The 26,675-nt window shown below is 33.6% G+C and overlaps 1 protein-coding gene across 2 annotated transcripts; it reads right to left on the reverse strand.

Moving 5' to 3' along the window:
- Window positions 1–364: 364 nt before the first annotated feature.
- LOC107038041 lies at window positions 365–26,377 on the reverse strand. 2 transcript variants are annotated; one of them, XM_015256908.1, is made up of 5 exons: window positions 26,300–26,377; window positions 8,690–8,802; window positions 6,972–7,166; window positions 3,949–4,154; window positions 365–801 (listed from the first exon to the last, which is right to left on the reverse strand). In XM_015256908.1, exons 2-5 carry the CDS (start codon window positions 8,781–8,783, stop codon window positions 643–645), a joined length of 654 nt encoding a protein of 217 aa, XP_015112394.1. In that variant the 5' UTR covers window positions 8,784–8,802; window positions 26,300–26,377; the 3' UTR covers window positions 365–642. The 2 variants fall into 2 exon arrangements, with proteins under 2 accessions (XP_015112394.1, XP_015112395.1); XM_015256909.1 differs by lacking the exon at window positions 26,300–26,377 and adding an exon at window positions 15,863–15,900.
- Between the last annotated feature and the right edge of the window lie 298 nt (window positions 26,378–26,675).

A 26,675-nucleotide genomic window follows, 5' to 3' on the forward strand; every position in this document is an offset into this window, starting at 1 on the left:
TATCAAAAAATGCGCAGTAAAGTTGCGGAATTCTTTAACAGAATCGGCCAAAGATTAATAGAATTTTCAATAGAAATTCAGTAGAAATCCAATAGAATTTATTATCAAAATCGCTAGGTTTCTATTTGAAATTTTTTCGTGTGTAAATTATTATCTTTCATGATTAAATCCCCCAATACTTGTCAATTAATTTCCCCAAACTACTGTTTACCCAATTATAACAAAAAATAAAGGAGAAAAACGCTTTCATACAAACATTTGCATTTCTTTTCATAATAAAAAATACAGAATCCTACATGTACAATTATCCAACTATCATATGACTAATTGTTACAAAAGAAAAAATAGAGACAGAAGACCAAACAATAAAACTTGTTGATAGAATTGTACATGAGTATTGAATCAAACAGTAACCCGAGAATCATATTTCCGACCTCGTGAGGAAAAAACTCATCACCAAGACCAAAATTACCATGCGTGGAACATCAGAAAATACCGGAAAGGAAGACAGAAACTTACAAGTTAGAATATCATAAATAGTTTACAGTAATGCATGGGATAACTGAAGACCTGTCTCGATTGATTTTCATATTATCTGTCTAGATGTGTGATGGTTTCACCCAATTTGAATTCTTAAATCACTTATAGACGAATTCCGGGGTTTCGCGATGCAACGAAGTTCAGGAGTTCCTCGCTGTCCTCGCAGACGAAGGGCTTCAGGTGGTGGCAGGCAACGTCGTGCCATTTTATTCCGTCGTTGTAGAAGTTGTTAAGGATGGCGAGACAAGATTCGTCGTTACCCTGAATTGAGAATATGATTAGAAGAATTCACAATAGTTTAGAAAGTCTTTAAGGTGTTTCGTGCGAAAAAGATAAATAATGACATTCAGCTGAAATTTTCCTAGATTTTTTTCATTCCTTTTCATTTTATTGAAAAGATGCGGAATTTATTGTGAATAATTGCCTGCTTTTGATTAACCCCTCACGTACGGCGCCCATATAACGCGGCTTGTCCCAACGACCGGGAGACTTACGACGCGTCAACTCCGTTATTCAACAAATGATAACTTGAAAACAGTCCAACGAAAAAAATTGAAATAAAATGCATTGGCTGTAGTGAACTTCGAAATAAATTCCCAAAGAATTTTCTAATTTTTGTCGCCAATTTCTATGTTTGCCAACAATTGGTTACCGAGATCTTCGAACATGCTAAATTTATTTATAACAAACAAATTATTGAACAAATCGAAATTTAACTTCTGCCATTCGATAGAAGGATCATTGAAGTATTTTCAGTAAAAATTTCAAAATTTTTAGGGGAAATTTTGTTGATAAACGAGATGATTTAATGTGATTGAATCGGTTGGATGTAAAATTTTCATCTAACAACTTCCATATTATAAATGTATTGAAAAAAAATAAATAAATCTGAGAAAATGATTTTTTACTGTTGATGGAAAGGGTCGATATATTGACCCCGGCCGATAGGACAAATTTATGGGCCGTTGCATTATATCGACGCCGTACGAGAGGGGTTAAAATTACCCTATTCCACCTATAACTCTATTTTCAGATCATTGCGTTGCTATTTTTCTCAGCTCAATAGACACAGGCATTATTTCTTCATGAAATTTTGAAACAGTCGATTTTGGACCATTTTGACGAAATTAACATTTTTTTTCTCAGAAACTAGGTCATTTCATGAGATTTGGTCGGCGAATTTGAAATCAGCGTGCAAAAATCTTTCTAATGGTGGCAGCCTCATCTCTGTGTCAAAAAATGCCGAAATTTTGTAAAACTGTGTAATGAAAACAATAATTCCGAAGAATTTTTATGCGAAAGATCTCAAGAGCATAATTCACATAAAAAAATCTATTATATTTAGTCATTCTTGAATTACTTCGTGTATTGTTTTTGAGGAGAACATTAATTGTTCATCAATTACTCATGAAAAAGACTTTAGTTTTGAATGATGGCAACGTTCTAAATATTTTCGTTGAGAACAAAACTGTTAAAATACTAAAGTATTAAAGGGCTAAAGTATTCAATGAAAAAAAAAATCCCAAGAATTTCTATGCGAAAAAATCTCAAGAGAATAAGTCGCATGAAAAAAAATCTATCGTATTTATTCATTCTTGAATTACTTCGTGTATTACCTCTAGGGTAAAAAATTAATTGTTCATCAATTATTCGTGAAAAAGACCCTAATTTTGAATGATGGCAACTTTCTAAATATTTTTGTTGAGAAAAAAACTGCTAAAATACTAAAGTATTAAAGGGCTAACCCTGGTAAAACGGTTCGATTATTTCCGACTGGGTAATAAAATATGAATCAGCGTTAATCATGTTTCTGTCTTTGCCCGTTAAATTCCGATTGACTGATAGGTAGAGTTTGGAGTTTGAGAAAATTATGAGAATTAATGGGAACAAGGGGATGTGGCCGTTATCGTCCGATTACTTTCCAAAAAAGTTGTTGATAGATCTCATATTACGCCTATAAATATTTAAAAGAGCAATAAATATTAAAGATTTATATGAGCAATATGAGATCTATCAATCACTTTTTTGGAAAGTAATCGGACGATAACGTCCACATACCCTTGATCCTATTAATTCTCATAATTTTCTCAAACTCCAAACTCTACCTACCAGCCAATCGTAATTTAACGGGCAAAGACAGAAATATCAGTAACGCCGATTCATTTTTTATCACCCAGTCAGAAATAATCGGACTGTTTTACCAGGGAAAGTATTTAAGTACTTGGATAGTCCACATGTGAGCACTGGAATTAACCGAGTAATCAATTGTCTACTACACAACTCATGCTTTGATTTATACTCAGGATAATTGGCATCATTAGGAGCCATTTAAGCCTATTACCAAATCATTTAAATAAGCCTGCAAAGCTACTGCTTGAGTCACGAATTATTACAACTTCTGTTACATAATTTTCAGGATTTTGCAACGGTCAGGTAATATATCTTTAACTGCTACGATAGAGGATAATGGGCATCGTCAAATGTTGAAGGAGAATTGCGTTCTGTTATGGCTGGTTAATATTGAAGAGGTGGCTTGACCTCGCTAATTGAGTTAAGGGTGTCCACGTTAGACAGTTTTATACTTCACATTGTATATAAAAAAATTCATAGAAAAACTTAGCGAATTCGAACTTTCTGTTAATTTTTAATCGATGCATCGAAAATGGTCAATGGAATTGATTTATAGAAAAAATCAACAGAACTCGAATTTTTTATATAATTCATTCTAATGTAATATTTTCTATAGAAATGTTGATAGATTTAATAGATATTTTACATCGAATTCGCTACTTTTTTCTGTAAAATTTTTTTTTGCGTGTGATTATAAAGAATAAAATATTCCACGCGCTTCGGTTTAAGGTAATACGCATGAAAGTATTCAATAGGAAAGAATCTTTTCTTTTTCCAAGAAATTCCACTGAGTTTCGTTAAAATTTTAATGTTAATCATAGAATTCTAATGAAGTTTTAATATTCAAATACAAATCGAAGAATAAAAAAATTACAATAGAGGAAATTATCCAGAAAACTCGATAACTATTGACTTTTTTCCATAAAAAAATATCTATTGTAAAACGTACGGCAACGTTGAAGGCATAATTTTTAATAGAATTTCAAATAAATTTGAATAAGTCACGAATAGCATTTTTTTAAGGAAGCACCGCAACCAGAGGATGGACGCATTGTAGCGAGTGAAACCGTTTAAAATTTTTGTTTCACTTCAACAATATTTTTATTGGAAATAAATAAATTCGTATATTAACTTTGAAGAGAATGCTCTAATTATATGAAATAAATAATTGATTCATGCTAAATAAATCCTTTCATTTAGAATGAAGGGAATGGAACAAGAATGATTATTACAAGTAAATATTCTGTGATAACGAAATTGAGAAAAAACGGATCGTACCTGTGCAGCTTCACGATTATCCGGCTGTGCCTGTCCGTATCCTCCAGTGTTGCTCCAGTCCCCAGAGTTCCTCTGAGTAGTCGGTCCGATTTTCGCCCCAGATCCCGACCAGAACCATCCATTGATGTTTTGGGGCAAGAGATCAGGCCTATCGCAGCCGTTGAAATTGCACTTTCGTCCAGAAGTCCAGATGTACCTCACATTACCTAGAGTCACCATCCTCAATCATTTTCAATTTCTCGATAGCCCACACACAAAAAATATTCATAGAAAATCCTAGTGAATTTGCTAGAAAATACTATTGTAAGTTCTATTAGCTTTTGGCCGATTCTGTTGAAAAATTCTGCAACTCACCGGCACTTTTTTTAAATAGAAATGTTCAATGGAATATATCCCATCAAAATAAGTTCAATTTCATCTTTCCATACAATTTCTTCTCAATTTTAAACATTTTTTTGTTTAATTTTTCTTCTCTTTTTACTTGAAAAATCAAATGGAAAAACTTGGAAAATTTAAGCTGAGAAATTTCTTTAAAAAATTTCTCAATAGAATAAGCTGCAGGGAAAAATCAAGGTCTATTCATTTTTTTATACTAGGAGAAAAATTTCCTAATATATGTAGACATACTTTACTTGAGAGAAGTAAATCATTTTCAATGGCTTAAAACTCAGAATGTTTGCGCTTCACGGAATCCGAATAAATTCTCTAAATTTGAAGATTGACGTTTCGTCCACGCAATTGGAATGAGTTCATTTGCGACAAAAAGACAAAACCATACCCGAGTACCCGATTGAACAAAAAATTACTTGTGTCAAGTAAATATGTTTCAGATATTAGACTTTTTTTTCAGTGTATATAATATTTCCCATTGCCCATTTTTACTGGAAAACTGCGCAAATGAGTTGCGAAATTTTCAATAGAATCGGTGAAAAACTAATCGAACGTTGAATAGAAATCCAATAGAATTTTCTAGTGAATTCGCAATATTTTTCTATGAAATTCTTCCGTACTTGCCAGCATTTCACAACAGTCATTTTAGCTATCTCAACCATCTCATACACGAAATAATTACAGTCACCGACAATGTAGCCATATCACATTACAAGACCTAATCTCAAAATCGACAAGTTAAGAAGAAAATCATATACAATTATCGCGCGACGTTTTCTTCGTTCGTTGAACAAGTGAATCTTTATTTCCGAGGACACGACGATGCGAAAGGGGACATTGCTCTACCCTTTCCATTTAATATCATATTGTCATAAAAAAAATCGTGTCGAGGGAAAATCATAACTCCAGAGAAATTCCCCTGTCATTTCTTTTTCATTCATTATTTTACTAATTGTCATCTTTCAGTGGGAAGACTGAGACAATTACACGACCCAGTGTTCCAGAGAAAGAAATCAGGAGTCGTTTCACTCATTTCATTTCATGTTTGAAGGTTTCTTTTTCAACGAAATCGTCTTTTATCCTTTCATACTCAATGGTTATTATTATATTGAATTTTTACTTTCGAGGAGAACGATATTCAGACGTAATTACTTCTCATTCTTTCTATTTCTTTATGTCGTGAAGATGAATTGGAAATGAAGCGTAAAAATGAAGAATTGCAAGTTTTTTTCATTTCTGGATTGAAGATACGAAAGTGTTGGAGATATTTGCGAAAAACGATTTAGACATAAATGGCGGTTTCTCACAAACCGGCTGAGATTTTTGACATGGACACGTCTATGGCTTCAATATGGGGGGTCATTTTGGGAAACGGTCCTTATGTGCAGCGCCATCTAACGGAATTCTAGAAAATTCTAGACACTTCGAGGTCATTTGAGAAGTTTTTGGAAATTTCGAGAAAATTCAGGGAGTTTCTAGGAAATCCGGGAGAATTCAAAGAGTTTCGAGAAAATTCGAGGGAATGCAAGGAGTTCGTAGGAAATTTGAGAAAGAAGGAAAGCCCATGGACGTATCCACGTACTATGACAGTTCTATCGAAGATACAGCCGCCCGCAATTTTTGGAAGGATGTTAGCCCTTTGAATTCTTCGGTTTTCTAAAAACTGACCACCGAGTGAACACACATTATCATCAAACTTTGGATTTTTACGTTTCAGACCATTCTAGATGATTTCCAAGCAAAATTATTCCATTCAGAAGTAAAATCCCGAACATTACGGACGATTTGAATAGGAATCATCACACATGATAAAAATTCAATAGAAAACCCAATGCTTGGAATTCCATTGGACATTTCATTAGTTTCTTCTAAATTCCTATAGAAAATTTCCTTTTTTTTCACACAATTTTTTGATAGAAAATCAAATTTATAATTTTTGTTTACAAATTATTCAAGCAGATTCAATACCTTATTAATCATGGAAGTCTCCTGGTGAATCAAACCCTGAGTTACACGTACGAAAAAATCGTATGGAAATTTTCTATACGGATTGCGTATGAAAATTCTATACTATTTCCGTACATTATATTCGGATATTTCTATATGAATATTTTCTATCCGAATTGTTTATATACAGAAATTTTTACATAAATTTTTGTTTTCATGCGAAAGATATCTAAACGCTCCAGAGAAAAACGTAGAGAAATATTGCAACTCCATACAAAATGTTTCTATACATGTGGCAGTGGGTCATATAGGATCAAACCTATAGAAATCGTATAGAAATAATTTGTATAAAAAAATGCGTATAGAAATATCCGAATATCATATACGAAAATCCGTGTAACTCTGGGTTAACTCTGGGTCTGGTTTATCCGGGTCTTTTTATCCAATATATCTATCTAGAAACGCACGTCAATGCTTCATAATTTCCAATAGAAATTAGCGCAAGAACCGAATAGAATTTTTCACAGAATTCCAATTGATCTCTATCACAAAAGGAAGTTTCTCTATCAAATTTGCTTCTTACAGAAGACGTTGAACAGTAGCTCAACATTGAATTGCAGATGGAAAGAGTGAAAGTTCCCGTAAGATTCGGAATAACAAACGATAATTATTTTCATATTCATTACCTCTAGCAATTCTCTGCTTTATGAATTCGTTCTCCTGCGGTGTCTCCATTGACACAGCATCCATACAATGACGACGACAGATATTACGTGCGTCCAACCAGTCAACCTCTAGATTCCTAGTGGGCTGATGCTCCCAACTGAAGAAGTAAGAGTGTGCAACACCTCTCGCGTCTCTGTACGAGGCATGACGAACACCTAGAGTTTAACAGAAGAGTCAGCGAGCCATAAATCCTCATAATTTCCTAACGAGATTCTTTTTGTCCACGTGATTAATAAAATTTAACGTGTCAAGTGTACGAGAGGAATCGGCCAACTTTCACGTGGTTAATTGATGGAGGAATGATAGTGAATTTACGAGTTGTGGGAAATGTATTTAATATCTTGGATGTAATCTCTTTGGATGCGCGACCTTTGATGGCTTTGATAAATACTATTGAGAGGTAATTGAACGGAGGTTTGTGAAGGAAATGTGAAATTTATTTCATGTGGCTTTCCTTCTTGATGAGCATAATGTCATCTTTCTTGATTTATTCATCGCAATTTTGAAATGGATGAATTTAAATTCGGAGAAGCTAATCATCAAATTTAATTTGGTTTTCATTTCTTAAAAACATGCATGGCGAATTGCGGAATTAAGAATATACTTTCATCATGTTCCCTCAATCAATGGGACAATTGATTCATTCATTCGTTCATTCAGTCGTAAGTGAATCAGTTAAGAACATTGTTCAACATTTATTCCGTTCATACACGCATGGAAAAATTCAGAGAGAAAGGATTTCAATTGGTCACGGATGAAAAAATTCAATAGAAAACCTAGTGAAGTCGGTAGAAAATTCTATTGAAATTCTCCAGGAATTCTAGGGGGTTTCTATAGGATTTCTATTGGAATTCTATTGGAAAATTCTATTTGTTTTTTGCGCTGATTCTATTGGACATTCGATAAGAAAAAGTTAATAGATGTCGAATTTCTGTTTGAATTTTTCTCTTGAGCTTTTTTCTATAAGAATGCTTGGGCATCAATTTTCTGAATTTTTTCCACTCGAATTCTGCAATGCGAAACAAAACGAAATCAAGCGGAAAAATCTTAGACAATTTGTGTCCAATAATTCTAATAGAAATAATCTCAAGAGAACAATTCAAAAAAAAACTCGAAATCTATTGACTTTTTCTTATTTAATATTCAATAGAATCAGCGCAAAAAACAAATAGAATTTTTCAATAAAATTCCAATAGAAATCCTATAGAAACGCCATACAATGCTAGTAGAATTTTCTAGCCAATTAGAATTTCTCCTAGAATTCGCTAGGTTTTTCATTGAATTTTTCCATGCGTGGAATTCTAAAAAACGTATACAACTTTGCGGTGCGATTTTGTTGTAGATGTTCGATAGAAAAGGTCAATTGATTTTTATTTTTCTCTGTAAATTATTTTCTGTAGGTTTATTTATAGAAATTTTTGCTCTAGTTATTTTGTTCGTTATTACGAAGTCCAAGAGAAAAAGCTCATGCTCAGAATGCCTTTCGAAAAAAACTCAATAGCAAAAGTTGTATAAAAAATTAATAATTAATTTTTCAAGTGGAAAAAAATATATTTATTCAAAAACACGTTGCAAAGTTGTGAAATTTTCATTTTTTTCAGGGAATTCCTATAGATTTCCGATATAAAAAACAGTAGAATTATTTAGTAAAATTATTTTTCTATTGAATTAAACTTACGATTTGCGCAGCTTCTCGGATCAGGCAGAGCCAATCTCCTCTGTGCCGTAACAGCAACAATTCCAAAGAATAAAAGGCATAAAATCGACTTCATGTTACACCTCTTGAATGACCTGAAATCCATAAAATCAATTTCATGAAAATGAAGAGCGAAAAAAATATGTCATCAAAAGTGGAACATTGATTCCTCATTCAGTGATCGTTTTGGCCATCACACTTTGCAAATAAAACTCCAACGCATCAGTTTGATGAATTCGAAAGTCTCGGTCAATTTGGCGACCTTGTCGATCCAAGCGCGACCGGATCGACACCGATAATCGATCGGTATTAAAAAAGCCGATTCGTGACTGGGAAAATGGTTGCGAATGAGTTTTTTTCCTGGGAGAGTGATTTTCACGATTCATTAGGCATGATGACAACTTTTACTTTCTCCGGAACATTCAGTTTTGCGACTCATCCCGGTGCATGAAATTATAATCTTGCGAGTGTTCAGTGATTGAAATTTGATGGGGGCCAGCGACAATTTGTAGTGAAAGCGGTGGTAATGGAGGACGGGATGTGCAGAAAAATTTATATATGCGGGAGGGAAACATTTAGGGAATTTTATAATGTCAATGTTGAATTTCTATTGAACTTTGATGAAAATTCTATTAGTTTGGGGTCGAATTTATGGCAGAATTCCAGTTTTATTGTGCGTTTTTTTTTAATAGAAAATTTACGATCGCAACTATGCTGTGGCAAACAATCAGTAGAATTTCAGCGTTTCATACAACATCCCGAAATCCGATGGAATTTTCTAGGCGTCCTGAGGGGCTTATAGCAACCACGAAAAAATTTAATAAAAAAATCTAACGAATTCGTTAGGACATTCTATTGGATTTCTATTGAATTTTCTATCAGTTTTTGGCCGATTCTATTGAAATTTCCAATAGAAAATGCTTTTTTACTTTTATAGTCGAACATCAGAGCTTTCATTTAAGCCCCATTTGACCCTATGCTTCCGGACATTTTACAATGATTTCGTTATTTAAACTTTGCAGGTTTAAATTTGAATTTCAATATTGAACAGTTAGAAAACATTTTAAAAATCTGGAAAAAATGAGAAAGTTTACTTTTGGATGAAGAATGATGAAATAATTTAAAAATTACCATTTTTTAAAATTATGAACATTTTTTATAAATAATTTATAAACAATCAATTTTTCACCATAAAAACATTTGTTTGGAATTGTAATAAATTTTTTTATATTCAGAATTTTACCAGAAATCAATTTCATGCCGAAAAAAAAAAGGTTTCCGAAAGTTTGAACACTTTAAATTATTTATTTACAAACAACGCATGTTTAAAAAATAATAATTCTGTACAAAATGTAATTTGAAAGACGCTGAATATTCATGATTTTTTGAAAATTTTCTTTCACAATTTAATTAACAAATTTGATGATTGAGAATGTTTAAATCTATATTGTATAATGTATATTCTGTACCAAACCGAAAAAGATAGGTTTTTCTCCAGTGAAATGCTTTTCTATTTTTATATTCGAACATTAGAGTTTTCATTCGAGCCCCATTTGACCCTACATTTAAACTTTACAGGTCTGAATTTGAAACTCGATATTGAACCGTTAGAGAATATTTTAAAAATCTAGAAAAAAATTAGCAAGTTTACTTTTGAATGGAGATCGATGAATTAACTCAAAAATTGCAATTTTTCAAAATTACGAACATTTTCTACAAATAATTTATAAACAATAAATTTTCCACCATGGAAAACATTTATTTGGAATCCGAATAAATTTTTCCATAATCAGAATTTTACCAGAAATCCATTTCATGTAAAAAAATCAGGTTTCCAAAAGTTTAAACAGTTTCAGATTCGTTGTTTATTTATAAACAACGAATGTTTAAAAAATAATAATTTTTGTGCAAAATGTAATTTGAATGACGCTGAATGTTCATGATTTTTCCCGAGTTTTTTCGCACAATTTAATTCACAAATTTGATGATTGAAAATGGTTGAATCTAAAAACTATAAAAGATACTTGAAGCCATTGAAAATAATTTACTTCTCCCAAGTAAATATGGTCCACATATTAGAAAATATTTCTCTCATACTGTGCCTACAGTAAATTTGATAAAACCAAATCAAATGAAATTCGTCGCTTTCTAAGGAAAAACAAATCTCAAAATTGATAAATCCTCATTGTGCAAGTCAGACTCATTGAATGGTCACGTGTTACATTGCGCCACCCACTAGTTATTTTCACCTGCACCCATTGTTGTTGGCTATCATCAGAAATCAGGGGTTTCTAACGGGTAATAGAACTCAGCTCGCTTTTCTTGGATCCAGCATAAGACAATGCCGTTTCTGAACCCGACGCCTCGACCATATGGCCCAGTTCACGTGCCTCAATCGACCTGCCCTCCTTATCACTCAGACAATTTTTTTTTTCGAGAAAAATTCCGCCTGAGGAGAATTCCTAATGGAGATTATTTCTGGGGAATTCAAGTGGGGCACTGAACTAGTAATACGTTATATAAAATTGATTATCAGACTGAGACAAATTGCTAGCGTTATAATGCCAATGCCCAGTAAATCCATCAAAAACCTTCAATTAAATCGTCAACGTCTGGTACTTGTAGATCAAGTGGATTTTTTTCTTTTTTCCTTTCTAGTTATTTCAGGTGGAGGATATGAATGGGTGTTATGGGTCATTATTGATTGACTAATTTATATTTCATGGGAGAAATTTCTTGAGTTATGTTTGTGGAAGAATTTTTTATAGCATCGAAATATTAAAGAGAAAAACATTAAGTAAAAAAGTCGATGAATGTTTATTTTTCTATACAATTTATTTTGCTTAATTTTTCTGATGAAATGAAAAGGAATGGAAAAAACTTGTGGAATTCCTGCTGAGAAGTTGCTACAGAAAAATTAAAACAGATTAAATTGAATAAGAAAATTAAAATTCATCGATATTTTCTTTGAAATGTTCCAATAAATTAATTTTTTCATCCATCAATTGTTCTTCCTCCACGGACATTTTTACGATATGAACCAGAATCTGCACAATTACATCACAAACTCCCGTCTCGTAACAAATATCGCCATTCATTTCAGAAACAACGCGATTAAAACAAAGAAAACAAAGAGTCATTAACATTTTCGCTTCTTCAAGAAAAAACACGAGCTTCATTCAATATTTTTCACTTCGAACTCATTCGACAGACATTTGCAGTAGGAGATATGAATGGGTACTGTCGGTCATTACTTATTGACTAATTTATATTTTACGGGGAAAACATATGTTATGACTTATTTTGAGAAAAACATTTTATTAGAAAAGGTGATGATTTCATTGGGATTTTTGCTGCAGAAACTAGATATTTCTTCCATTATTTCCCTTAATTTTTCCTATCAGACGAAAAAGAATGGAAAAAACTTGGAGAATTCCTGCTGAAAAGTTGCTACAGAAAAAATAAAAACAGAGAAAATTGAATAAGAAAAATTAAAATTCATAGATTTTTTTCTTTTAAATATTCCAATGAATTAAATTTTTTATCCATCAATTGCTCTTCCTCCAGACATTTTTACGACATGAACCAGGATCTCCACAATTACAGCACAAGCTCCCGTCTCGAAATAAATATCGCCATTCATTTCAGAAACAACGCGATTAAAACAAAGAAAACAAAAAGTCTAGACATTAACATTTTCGTTTCTCCAAGAAAAAACACGCGATCCACTCATGTATCACAAGTATACTCTCCACTTCCAACTTGTTCAAAAGACATTTGCGGTAGGAGATATGAATGGGTATTATTGGTCATTACTTACTGACTAATTTATATTTTACGGGAGAAATATCGTATGAGTTATTTTGAGAAAAACATTTTATTAGATTTCATTGTGATTTTTCCTTCAGAAACTAGACATTTCCCCCATTATTTTCTTTAATTTTTCTTATCAGACGGAAAAGAATGGAAAAAACTTATGGAATTCCTGCTGACAACTTGCTACAGGAAAAATTAAAACCGGATAAATTTAATTGAAAAAATTTTAATTCATTGATTTTTTCTTTTAAAAATATTTCAATAAATGATTTTTCCAGATATTTTTACAATTTGAACCAGGATCTCCCCAATTACATCAAAAACTACTGTCCTCTCCACACAGAGAGAAATATTCAATATAAAAATTACAGAACTTCAATTTACTCACCGATTACGGAATGGACTCAGAAAATTTAAGTGACGGTATCGTAATTTTTCCCTGGAGATTCAGATAAAAATTACGGAACACTCTGGAAAAATTCCGTGACAGTTCCGTAAAATTTCCTACAACCACATTTCGCTCTGGAATTTCGGAAAAGATACGTAATTTTTATTGAATATTTCTCCCCGTGCAAACAAATATCGCCATTCATCTCAGAAGCAACGTAATTGAAACAAAGAAAACAAAAAGCCTAGACATTAACATTTTCGATTCTCCAAGAAAAAACACGAGCTTCACTCAATAATCTTCACCTCCAACTCGTTCGACAGACATTTGCGGTAGAAGATATAAATGGGTATTGTCAACCATTACTTATTGACTAATTTATATTTTATGGGGAGAAATAATGTCTCAAGACTTATTTTGAGAAAAACATGTTATTACAAACGGCGTTGACTTCATTGTGATTTTTGCTTCAGAAACTAGACATTTCCTCCATTATTTTCCTTAATTTTTCTTATCAGATGAAAAAGAATGGAAAAAACTGGAGGAATTTCTGCTGAGAACTTGCTACAGGAAAAATTAAAACAGGATAAATTTAATAGAAAAAATTGAAATTCATTGATTTTTTTCTTTTAAATATTTCAATAAATGATTTTTCCAGATATTTTTACAATTTGAACCAGGATCTCCCCAATTACATCACAAACTCGCGTCTTCTTCACACAAATGTCGCCATTCATCTCAGAAGCAACGTGATTGAAACAAAGAAAACAAAAAGCCTAGACATTAACATTTTCGTTTCTCCGAGAAAAAAATACGCGCTCCATTCACGTATCATAAGTGCAATCTCCACTTCCACCCCGTTCGAAAGGTACATCGCGGCTCTTGCGCAATTCCGAAGCATGAAAAAGACTATTTTGTACCAAATACAGGAGAGCGCTTGAATCATCTCGGAATAACCCTCGGGGGCATCTCTACTCCCGTAGAATTCATCTGTAAACCGTTAACACGAGATTTGAGTGACATACATATCACGAGATTACAAAATCGAATATGACGATCGAAGCGCTGGCCTGCTGAGGAGAAAATGAAGAAATTAACCTAATTATTCATCGACTGATGCAACACGACTCGGCATTTTGTTACATTTCGGCGGTCAAACTGGTTCTTCTATTTCAAATCGGAGGTTAATCGTTTCTTATGAATATTCATCACCACTATTAGTAGAAAATTCGCACTATAAATGCAGAAAAGAGGACTAACTTTCATTCACTCTCTCCCCATGAAAATAACGAACCGCAACTTCTCTTCGTCGCAACTCCAATTAATAAAAAAAATTAACTGCAAGTTGAGATATTTCATAAAGTCCAGATATAATCTCTGAACGATAATTTGTTGACAATCTTCCTCTCAATTTAATTCTAAATTACCCAGCTACCATCATCGAATGCAATAAAACGTTCTCGTGATGCCGAGATATTCCTCGATGCATCCAATAATGAACTTCTAAATTGTCACGATAAATCACGCTGATCCCCGAGGAGAAAGGGAGAGGTTTACCGAGTGATTGACGCAACCAAGCTGATCACGAGGAATCGTTGTTGTTGTTTATTTTTAAATGGAGAGCTCAATGGGTGCGTATGTACCACTCGATGCACGGTATTGTAGCCATCGGGGTTTCATGGGAGAAAGTTTGCACTCAATGTTGCGTAACGCCGAATTATTATATCGTCGCAATGAAAAATGAACAAATTGCCGGGTTGAGGTGGTGCTGGATGAAATGAAAATTACTGAATCAATTTGTCGGCGGGACTGTTCTCGCCGATTCTATTGAAGAATTCCGCAGCTTATCTACGCTGCTTTTTATTCATATCATTTTTCTATAAAAGTTATTCTATTGAGGCATTTGCTGTCGAAATTTCTCAGCTAAAATTTTCTAAGTTTCCTTGCTTTTTGCTTCCGAATGGAAGCTTTTTTTTTAATGAAAAAAAAAGAAAAATTGGACGGAAAAAAATTAGAAAATACGTGTCGAGGAATTCTGATAGAAAATGTTTCAATAGAAAAGTTCTATAGAAAGCTGAAATTCTAGTAAAGTTTTCTGTAAAATAGTTTCTCTTGGACATTTTCTACAAAAAAACATGCGTGGAATGGAATTTTCGAGAGAGGTTCAATCGAAATATAGAACTCGCTATTGAATTCGTTGAGTTGCTCTATTAAATTTTGTCTGGTGTGTTTAGTGAATAATCAGTTAATTCATGGAATTCGATGAAATTGGAGTTTTAAAGTCCATGTAACGTTAGAAATTTCGCAAATTGAAAAAAATGATTTTCCGCATTTTCAATGTATTGGAAATTTAATAAAATAAGATGTTAATTTTTCGCAATGGGTTGGAGAATTCAAGCTTTCATTGACATGTCAAGAATAAATACGAAATTCCCTGAACGATCTAATCTTACATTGAATTTAAATTCCCTGCATTAAAAATTTTAATGTCACTGTTACCTAAATTCTCAGAGATATCTAACTATGCGATTGGAAAATTAGAATTCAGGGGAGCAAATCACTTTTTACCGAAAAGCAAGGACGCTGTTAGAAATTCAGTAGCAAAGTGGTAAAACGGTTCAAGTCGATATCAATTATTGGTCAGTTTTCAATGAATATCTCAGCGTCCAAGGCAGATAGCAAAATCTTTGTTATAACTTTTTCTGTAGCTCTCAATTCGCTCTACAAAAAAGGTCTGTTTGATTTACTGCCAAATTTAGGATGGATTTGGGAGGTGTTTTTACTGAGTGTGTGAAAGGAAAATTAAATGAACACGTTCAACTAAAATCACATTTATTCGTGGGTTTTACCCACTCGTTCCAATTCTATTTGCACTGTGTTGGTTGTAGTTGATATTAATTCGTTGAATTTCACTGAAAAATATTATTTGATGTACTTGAGAATGTACTGACAATTCATTTGATAATTCACTCGGGGTGGGGTACTTTGAGCGACACGTTGATTCTACTAATTCTGAAGTGCCACTAGTTTTCGGGATTTTCACGATCTTCTGACCGTTGAACCGAAGATTTCCGATGATGCTCGAGGATTGTCGATAGAACCGACCGTTTAACTGATAGATATTAAGCTGCGCTTCAAACAAGGTCATCACAAAAATTTCGCTATCTTGCGTCAATTCGGAGAAATTAAAGGATAAGTCGACTTAAATCGTTTTATCGCTTCGCTACTGAATTTATTCTTGAATTTTCAAATAAAATCAAGTGGAATTTTTTTTACAATGACTCATCTACACGAAATTTACATGTTGTTACTGATCAATCTGTTGATTTTGTAAATATTAAATGAATAATGATAAAAAACAACTGAAGGTTGCATAATTTAGTAATATAAATTTTTAAAATAACGACATGGAATTCGTTTCAAGGGGGAGGAATGATGAAATTTCTAATTTACCCCGTCAACAGACGCGCTCTTTCAGTGTCTTACTCGCACCGTTGGGACGCTTTATAGGTTGAGATAATCTTATGCATGCCTACCGTCAAGTTAACTGACAATTCAATGGAATTCCAAATTTTTGCAGCAGTAGGAAGATGAAAATCCCCAAAATTACCTGATTTTTCAATTGCAACACGAATATTACATACAAATTACACTGAATTTTCAAACAATTGAAAATTCCAGAATACCTACTTAAATGTTCCTGATTTGTAATAATTTTCATGGAATAATTGAACTAAAATTTACAATTTCCATTAATTTTTTCATCAAATTGTGACTTGTCAATGACAAAATTGTCTGAAATTTCAGTGGAACTGTCACTTTTCATACGTGTATGTCCTATAATGTACGATTAATGAGACAGAATTGGGAGGTGATCCATTTAAAATATTAGTATTTCACAATTATTTAAGAGTCGCATTAGGAAAATATTGATTAATCACATAAAATCGGTGTTCCGACCGTACTTTCTTCTTCCAAATTGACTGGTTTCGCCCATTATTCTCGGCCATATGCTCCATAAACTACTATCCATTGAAAATAAAAATAAAACTCACAAAAGTAGCGAGATTGCATAACGTTATTATTTAACCACTTTTTAAGTGTTTATTTCGATAAAGCTTCTTTAATTTTTTTGTTCACTTGGCATGTGTGTCGCGTTGGAGATGGGGGACTAGGCTCAGACGTGCGAGGGCCCCAGTGACCCGATCACCGAGAAGCGGGGCCACTCCAACCAAGGCAGTGAGGAATGCACGACCGAGACGACCGACCGTTTCAGGAATCTAACACGCCGGACGTCCAACTATGATGAGCAAAATTGCTGAGGGAAATAATTCAACGAGTATCTGATTTAGGATGAAGTAACAGATTCTGGAATGGTCGCTAATGTTCACCTGGGATTTTTGCAAGAGATCGTTGCAAAGAGATGAGTAGGACTGCGCACGGTACCGAAACTAGTTTCGGCATCGTCTTGCCTCGTCTCGTCTCGATTTTTCGAGTCGAGGGTCAGACGAAACTACCTCTAGAGCGAGACTTCCAGACCATCGGGATGCCTCGTCGAGACCATCAACGCCTCACCACTAGGGATTTGAAATGACCGTCATTTTTCAATTCGGTCAGGTCAGGCAAAATTGACCGTTTTCTGACCATTTTCTGACACCGAGATAATTCCCCATGCAAAATGACCGTCATGAACAACCAGCGTCAAAAATTTGAGAAAATGACCAAAATTCCTCTATATAGATGCAAATTGACGGTCATTTTATTTTTGGTAATTTTTTCGGTCAAATTTTTGGTTATTTTATTTCATTAGTTAGGCGACGTAGGGTCCCTATGACCGCCAGTAACCTTGCCGACACCGAGTAACCGAATCAAAATTTCTGTATGTCATCTATATGGATGAGAATTGACCGTCAGAATTGAATTGGTCATTTTTTAAATTCCTGACCGAATCGTCAGATTTATGGACATGGTAATTACACGTCATGACCGCGGTAATATTGACCGTCATTTGACCGGTCATTTTTGTCACTCACATCCCTACTCACCACACGGAGAGAAATATTCAGTAGTAATACCTCGAGTGACCCCGAGAGCTTCAAAATGATCGGGTATTTCCCGATAGCTTCGTTGCAAACAAACGGGAGTGTCAAGTTTTGTAGGTTTAAAAATGCCGAGCGCGATGCGCGAGCGATTTTCCTACAAAACTTGACACGATCGTTTGTTTGCAGGGAAGGTTGAGGGAAATACCCGATGCATTTTGAAGCTCGAGGGGTATTTGAAGGAGTATTTCCTCCATCGGAATTTCGGTCACTGGAGGGCAGCATTTGATGTCAATGCGGTAGAAGCTACACTTTTGCATTTCAATTATTTTGTGTATTCTCCCTTAACAACGTGCCGTGGTTTTATCAAATTTTACCGATATAAAACCGTGTAGCTTGTACCACGTGACATAAAATGCGGCCCTCCTATGCGCCGAGATTCCGATGGGAGAAATACTCAATAAAAATTACGTATCTTTTCCGTAAATCCGGAGCGAAATGTGGTTGTAAAAATTTTACGGAACTGTCACGGAATTTTTCCAGTGCGTTCTATAATTTTTACCTGAATCTCCTGTAAAAAATTACGATACCGTCACTTAAATTTTCTGAGTCGATTCCGTAATCGGTGAGCGAATTGTGAGTTCCGTAATTTTTACTAAACATTTCTCTCCGTGCAGGGTAACACTGTGCGAGGGTCAAACGCATCAAGGATGATATCTTGCAAGGGTCATGCCTTGTGAGGGTCAAACGTCATCAGGGTCATACCTTGCGGGGCGAGTCTTCTCATTATTTTACTCGATTTATGATTGGTCTCCTATTTTCCAATTTTCATACTCACGAGACCGAGACGTGATGATACTATACATCTACTCCGAGACCGAGACGATAAAAATTCAAAATTTGGATGTTTTCCTTATGGGAATGAGATATATGCAGCACTTATATCTAGCATATATTTAGCACACCACGTTTTTGGCCGAAAATATATCAAAGATATATTGCAGATATATGTTAAATATTTTACATCGAGATATATATGTGCATATTAAATTTCTGTTTTCATAAAAAAAGATGTCTAAACGCTCCAGAGAAAAACGTAGAGAAATGTCGCAACTCCATACGAAATGTTTCTATACATGTGGCAGTGGGTCGTATAGGATCAAACCTATAGAAATAGTATAGAAATAATTTGTATAAAAAATATCCGTATAGAAATATCCGAATATCATATATGGAAAGTCTGGACGTAACCCGTATAGGAAATTTCTATACAATTTTTTCAAACGTAAAGCACCCTATGCCACCTAAATCTATCACAATCTGTTGTGGCGGCCGTTTGATCAAGACTTTGAATGATTAGATCATCACCGGTCTAGCCGACCGGGAATCGAACCCGAAACCTCTCGCATGTGAGGCAACTCTCTTTCCCGCTGTGCCAGGCCGTCGTTCTAAGTGATAGAATAGACAAATAGAAAAAAAAATGAATAAATAGAATAAAAGTAATAGAATAAATGAATAAAATGAAAGGAATATAATACATAAATCAAATAAAAATATTTACAAAAAATCTTCAACCAGACGTCGAACTGCGATGAGCAAAATTGGTGCGGGAAATCGCTCAACGAGCATTTGTATAGGGTGAACTAACATATTCTGGAATAGTGTGTAGTGCTCACCTAGGATGTTTGCAAGAGGTAATTGCGAAGAAGGAATTTTAATGCCTTCACTTTTTAAGAGAAAGAAGAAAATTTAAATAACAAACTCATCATACTCTCAGTCCTGGTTGTTTGATGGTGACTATGGGGAATAGATAATTGGCGTGAAATAGACAGGAAATGTCTGTTGGCATTATAAACTTGAATGAAAATATGTAGAAAATATCTTCAAGTTCATCACGAACATAATTTCGTGTTTAGAAAGTTGTAGAGAATGAATTATTTTAATGAAAACAATAGTTTGTATGAAATATATCGGCTTGTGATCTGATAGGCAATATACAACGGAAATATTCAAGTACATATACCCTTTCAAAATTTTTCATTGCAATGTCCGGTAATTTTTCTTGAAATTTTTATCAAGTTACAGTTCCACTGGAATTTCAGGAAATTTCGTTCTTGAAAATTCCCGATTTGATGAAAAAATCTATGGAAACTCTAGATTTCAGTTCAATGAATGCATGTGAGGTGATAGAAATCAGAAAAAATCGGATAGATACATTCATAGATTTTCAATTAATTCAATGGAATTTTCAAAAATTTAGAATTCTAGTGAAATTTCAATGAAATTTCCAATTTCATGATTTTTCTCCCGTTAATCTAATTTCAACATCTTTCTTTCTGGCAGTACATTACGCAGTCTTCGATGAGATTATTTCGTGATTAGAATGGTAAAGGGTAACAATCCATCAATCAATTAGGAGAAAAAACGAAAGGAAAGTAATGAAGTTGGGGGCAATTAACAAATGTCACAAGGCTTTTTTCGTATCCAGCAAAGTTATGAATAACATATCATTTCGTGACATTTGGTGCTGAAGTCCGCCGTTATTCATTCACCAGTGACATGTGAAAGATCGAATTGTTAGCCTTTATTGCTTCATTACCTGATTTCATTTAGATTTCATTCAGAGTTCGACTCTCACAATGTGAGAGGAAATTTTCTCCTCATTATCGTTCATCAATACAGACTACACATATGGGATAATTACTGAGTCCCCAGATTATCAACACAACGATTGTCATAACTCGAAACCGGAAATTCTTTATTTTTATTTCCCAACGAGAGTATTTCGGAACGGTAACAAATTTTGAAACTTTTATAAAAAATGTTATAAAATGGAACTGAATTTCCTAGAGTGATTGAATATTAATGTTTAATTCTTCCGAGAAATTGAAAATTTTCTATTTTATTTATTTCTATTCCATTCTTAAAAAATCAAGTGTAATAATTTTGAAGCTTCTATTCCGCTTATCAGGTAATGTAATATAATGTCTATGTATAATTTTTTATACAGTATAATTTTTTTAACAATTAAAAAACTGTAATAGAGTTCTGTACAATAAAAAAATACACCTATAAGATAGTATAAATGTATATGTACATAATGCATACCTAAAAATGAGAAAGAACGCAAAAAGCAAAAGAGAAACGAAGATGGAGAGGATTATGACGATTCCGAATAAATTATTCAAAAATCACATTCTCATTGTGAAAAAATTTGTTGAAACCATTCATTTTTCCTGTATTATTATTGAGATAAAAATTAATGAAAGCGAGAAACGGTCAGGTTTTACTATTCCGGCACCCATGGAAAACAATACGCGCGCGACGCATGCGCCCTGTGCTAGTCATTCCAGAAAAAAGGGCATTTGCAGTCCATAATAGAGGGCTCGGCCCTCATAACATAAGCGAAGGGAATTTCTTTCTCATAATCGTTCATTAATACACGGATGAAATAAATTAAAACAAAAAATTCTTTATTATTTTGTTGTCCAAATGAAAATTCCTAAAAACACGCACGGAAAAATTTAATAAAAAAAACCTATCGAATTCGTGAGAAAATTCTATTGAATTTCTATTAAGCTTTCTATTAGTTTTTGGCTAATTCTATTGACATGTTCAATAGAAAACATTCAATAGAAAAAGTCAACAGAATTCGATTTTTCTATATAACTTATTCTTTTCATATATTTTCTATAGAATTTGCTCGACTCGAATTTTCCAAGTTGTTTTCATTTTATTTTTCTTTTCTTCTCATCAAGAAAATCAAACGAAAAAACTTAGAAAATTTGAGCCTAGGAAATTCTATAGTAAATATCGAAATAGGATAAAGTTATAGAGAAAAATTGAATTCTATTGACTTTTTCTACTGAATATTTTCTATTGAACGTTTCGATAGAATCGGCCAAAAACTAATAGAACAGTTCAATAGAAATTCAGTAAAATTTTCTGACGAATTCGATAGGTTTTTCTATCAAATTTTTTCGTCCGTGAAATGTTATAAAATAGAATAGAATTTCCTAAAGGTGTTAAATATTTGCGTTGAATTGTTGGAAAAATGTTGACCGACTCTAAATATTATGAGACAACGAGAAAAATATATTCATAAGGCCATTAAAATTCAATCCTCCCTAATCTAATTCCATCGAATCATCATGGAATATTCAGTTCTACTCGAAAAATTTCCCGCGTAATCGTGTAGTAACAGAGAAACCCCGTTAATGAAAAATCAAACATGAATATTCAGTGCTCAGTGGAAAATTTTTGTTCTATTAATCAGTAATTTTGAGTGAAACTCCGAGCATGACTTGTCTTGAATTTAAAGTATTTCCCTCGGAACTTTCAATGGAAAATTCTTCAACGGTGACGACCAGTGAATTGTACTGCTTTCTGAATGTAAAAAATTCAGATGTACTATTGAATCACCAAATTTCCTCTTTCTTCCATAGATTTCTCATTCCTCTATCCAACGGTAAATACTACCTAATCGATTCTCATCACAAATGACATAAAAAGAATGGATAGTCCTCTACACCAGTAGAAAATTTTACATCAAATTCCCGTTGAGAATTCTTAAAATATTTAACAACTCGTTTACATGAAATGTCAGTCGATTATAGTAAAGATAAATCACTCAATTTCCGAGGAATTCGAAGTTTAATTTCATATGATGATAGAACACGGATGAAAAAATTTAATGGAAAAACCTAGCGAACTCGCTACACAATTCTATTGAAATATTTTCTGTAAAATTTCCTGCGCTCAATTTTTTTTTGATTGATTTTCTTGATGAAAAGAAAAGAAATGAAAAATAGAATGAAAAACTCTTAGGAAATTTGAACCGAGGAATTTCTATAGAAAATATCCGAAGAGAATAAGTTATATAGAAAAATCGAATTCTATTGGATATTTTCTATTGAACATTTCAATAGAGTCGGTCAAAAACTAATAGAATGTTCAATAGAAATCCAATTGTTTCGTTGTTATTGGCTTCTGTCTCAAATCAGTTAATAACCGCGGAGCCAATAACTACGAAAAAATTTTAAAAATTCGGTCGAAATCGTCTCCACAATATATAAATCCAATAGAATTTTCTAACGAATTCACTAGGTTTTTCTGTTAAATTCTTGCGTGCGTGCAATGCTCGAAAATTACGAAAATCCCGATATTGATATTATTCAACTACACCTCATTTATGTGAGATTCCAACACATTTTGATCGAAAAGAATCGGTCAACTGGTAAAATTGAAATTGTATTGTGATTTGATATGATGATGAAAATTCGGATGATACTGAAATGTCTTGAATTTATTATTCATTAAGAGTACACTTCAATCGATATTCAATTTAGCAAATTAATTAACGAAATAAGAAAACAATTTTTCCTTCATTTACAACACGTATAAAAAATGTATGCGTTAATCCCACGTTCAATTTCCTCAATGAAACAAAAAATTCAAGCAATTATCAAAGCTTCTGCATTCGCCGAATCGCATGAAACCATTTTTTCTGAAGTTTCAACTTAAATAAAAAAACCAATCCCAATAAACATCTAACAGTGTACCTTCCATTCCCACTTTATACCGATCCCTTCATAAAAAAAACAATAATTTCTCGCGTGCAGATGCCGGAGGCCGGGTATTCCCGAAATTCACATCCCGTTACACCCAATCAAGAATGAGAGAAGAAATAAAAACAAAAAAAAATTCTCGATCTTCAAATGCGCCAGAACGGCATAAACCAAGAAAAAAACCTCCCAAGTAAGTTCGGATGGATGAAAGAAATATTCGTCACTCGCAGTAGTCACAACTAAAGCGGACACAAATGCGTGAATTGTGCCAGATTTCTTGTAGAACCCGGCGTGCGTACGCCCTATTGACAATACCATTTGAGAAAATGAACGCGCGACGAAACGAGTCTCGTTGCTGCCTGTGGTGTTTTAACGCGGCCCGCAATGTGCCACGGGGTAACCGTTACGTGGCCGGCTTTGCCACTGTTTTGTGAAGAACTCAAAGTACATTACAAGATCTGAATTCACGGTTTTTTACCTTTAATCTAATGCTCTTATTTCGCGATAAAATTTATTTTTTTAATTTCTTTCGTTTTTTAAATCGAATCACCATAGAAATCAATTTCGTAATAGGATGGATCCATTCACCTTTTTTTTCGTCATTATTCTACTTCGATTCATTCACTCCTATTATGAAATGAAATTTTGTTACAGATGAAGAAGTGATTGGATTAAACAGAACTAATCAACGGAGTGAGATAATTTGGTCTGTCTTTTTATAATGCTTTTGATTTTGCGGAGATGAATTATATTTATAGATATCCAAGTATATTTTATAGTTTGGTACAGAGAATACTATAGATTCAACCATTTTCAATCATCAAATTTGTCAATTAAATTGCGTGAGAAAAATTTGAAACAAATCATGATTACATTTTGCACAAAATTATTGTTTTTTTAAATATACGTTGTTGATAAATAAATAATTGAAATTCTTTAAACCGTCGGAAATCTCATTTTTTAGGCATTAAATCGATTTCTGCTACAATTCTGAATATGAATAAATTTATTACGATTCCGAACAAATGATTTTTATGGTGGAAAATTAATTGCGTATAAATTATCCATCGGAAATGCTCATAATTTTTTAAAATTGCACTTTTTAAATTATTTCGTCAATCTTCCTCCAAAAGTAACTGTTCTATATTGAGATTCAAATTCAGTCCTGCAAAGATTAAATAATAAAATAATTGTAAAATGTCCTGAAACTTAGGATCAAATAGAACTCAAATGAAAGCTCTGATGTTCGACAACAAGAGTAGAAAAGTATTTCACTGGAGAAAAAATAGCCAAAGTACTTGGTAATCCTTAATCACTCTAAAGATGACTTTGAATGCATTCAAGGATGATAAAGTAACTGACCCGTCAAGAAGTACCAAATTTATTTGAATATTTAATAAAGAAAATAAAGTAATTTCGTAATATCACGGTACACTGCCAGAAAAACGAACAGGTTCTCGAGCAAGTCTTATTTGAACCAAAAAAATCGCAAGTTGAAGATTACCAAAAAAAATAAAATCCAGAGCTGACCATCTAAAGACTGCCCCGACGTGAAAAATTTTTATCGACAAAATAGAATGGGAGCTTCAAAAAAATTGTAATTTTTTCTGTAAGCAAGCAATTTTTTTAGCCTTACTTATTCTTTAATCTATGCTACCACACATATTTCGCTATCGAAAAATGTTCATTTTATACGCCATAAGTGAGAGTAGTTTTCCGTTTTGACAATTCAATAATCAAAGAGGAGAAATTAATTCTTACATAGAATAATGGTGAAGATATAACAACAATCCTGTAGCAGAGAAACCCAATTCAGTAGCGAAACGGTAAAATGGTTCAAGATTTTGGCTATTGGCCAGTTTTCAATGAATATCTCGAAATCTGGAGGATATAGCAAAATTTTTGGCATAATCTTTTTTGTCACCCTTAATTCGCTCTACAAAAAAAATTATTACGAAAATTTCGCTATCTCCCTTAGATTCAGAAATATTTCTCGAAAACTCAGCTAATGGCTAAATCGACTAAAACCGTTTTACCCCTTCGCTACTGAATTTCTTTCCGTAAACTTCCCTTTGAGAGGGATATTTTCATCCTGAAAACCCACCATCTCGCATAAATACCCCGCGTCTTGATTTAAAACGATTCGTTGTATCGAAAGAAGAGCAAGTAATTCATGTTTGTAACGTCCAAATAAAAATGGAACAATTTCTTTTTTAGTCATTTTTATCTTGCGATTTTTTTATTTAAAACCAGACTTGTTTGTGAACCTGTCCATTTATCTCTCAATACACAATATTTAACCGCGGATGGGTTGAAGAGAAAGCAATCATTGAAGCGATAAAAAACTACCGGAAATACGTCAAGAGCTGGTAGAAGAATGAAAGTAAAATAATATATAATATGAATATCAATAACAATCCAAAAAATTAAACAAAACCGTTGATGTTACACCCGCAAAATTGAGGAAGTGAATGAACGAGAGAAATATCCAGAAAAGCGGATGCAAATAAGCCATTCATCAGGAATGTTTTCTCTCCCGCATGTGGAGAGTCGATTGGAGATAATATTTGAATAATTACTCGTGAGAACAATGCGTGCACCTGTAACGTCTTATGCAATTCGCAGTCAATGAGATTTTATTCTCCCAGACAAGTCCGAAGTCGATGACCGTTTCGTGATAATTTATTTGGACGTAACTCCAATTCCAAATGTTTGATAATTTTTTTTTGAGTAGATATTAAACGAGAATAATGATTGTAATTTTTTGGGATCGTGGACTCACCGAAGATGATAAAAATCAGATGCACCGCTGACGTCCAGACGAACAAGTGCGAGACGATGATGTGGGGACCTTACGATTCGGAATTACAAAGAAGGAATGAACTGTCGGGCGATGGTGATGAGCCAGTATATAGTCGGCCCACATTCCCTGGTGCTACGAGTAACCTAAATTGCTCCCACCAGGGCAACATCATCTTCATGGGGCACTGTTGGGGGGCATTTACTACCTCTCGAGTCTGCCCCACCTGCTGGCTTTTTTTCTTTTCGATTATTTCTTTTCTTGATCGCTCATTTGGTAGGTTTGGTCAGCCACGGACGCACCGGATGATTATTGACCACGAGCCTCTCACCTCGGACTGACATCACTGAGCTTCCTG

Source organism: Diachasma alloeum, unplaced genomic scaffold (assembly GCF_001412515.2).
Source record: "Diachasma alloeum isolate Michigan unplaced genomic scaffold, Dall2.0 Dall_scaffold_00277, whole genome shotgun sequence".
In the NCBI taxonomy this organism is placed as follows: Eukaryota; Metazoa; Arthropoda; class Insecta; order Hymenoptera; family Braconidae; genus Diachasma; species Diachasma alloeum.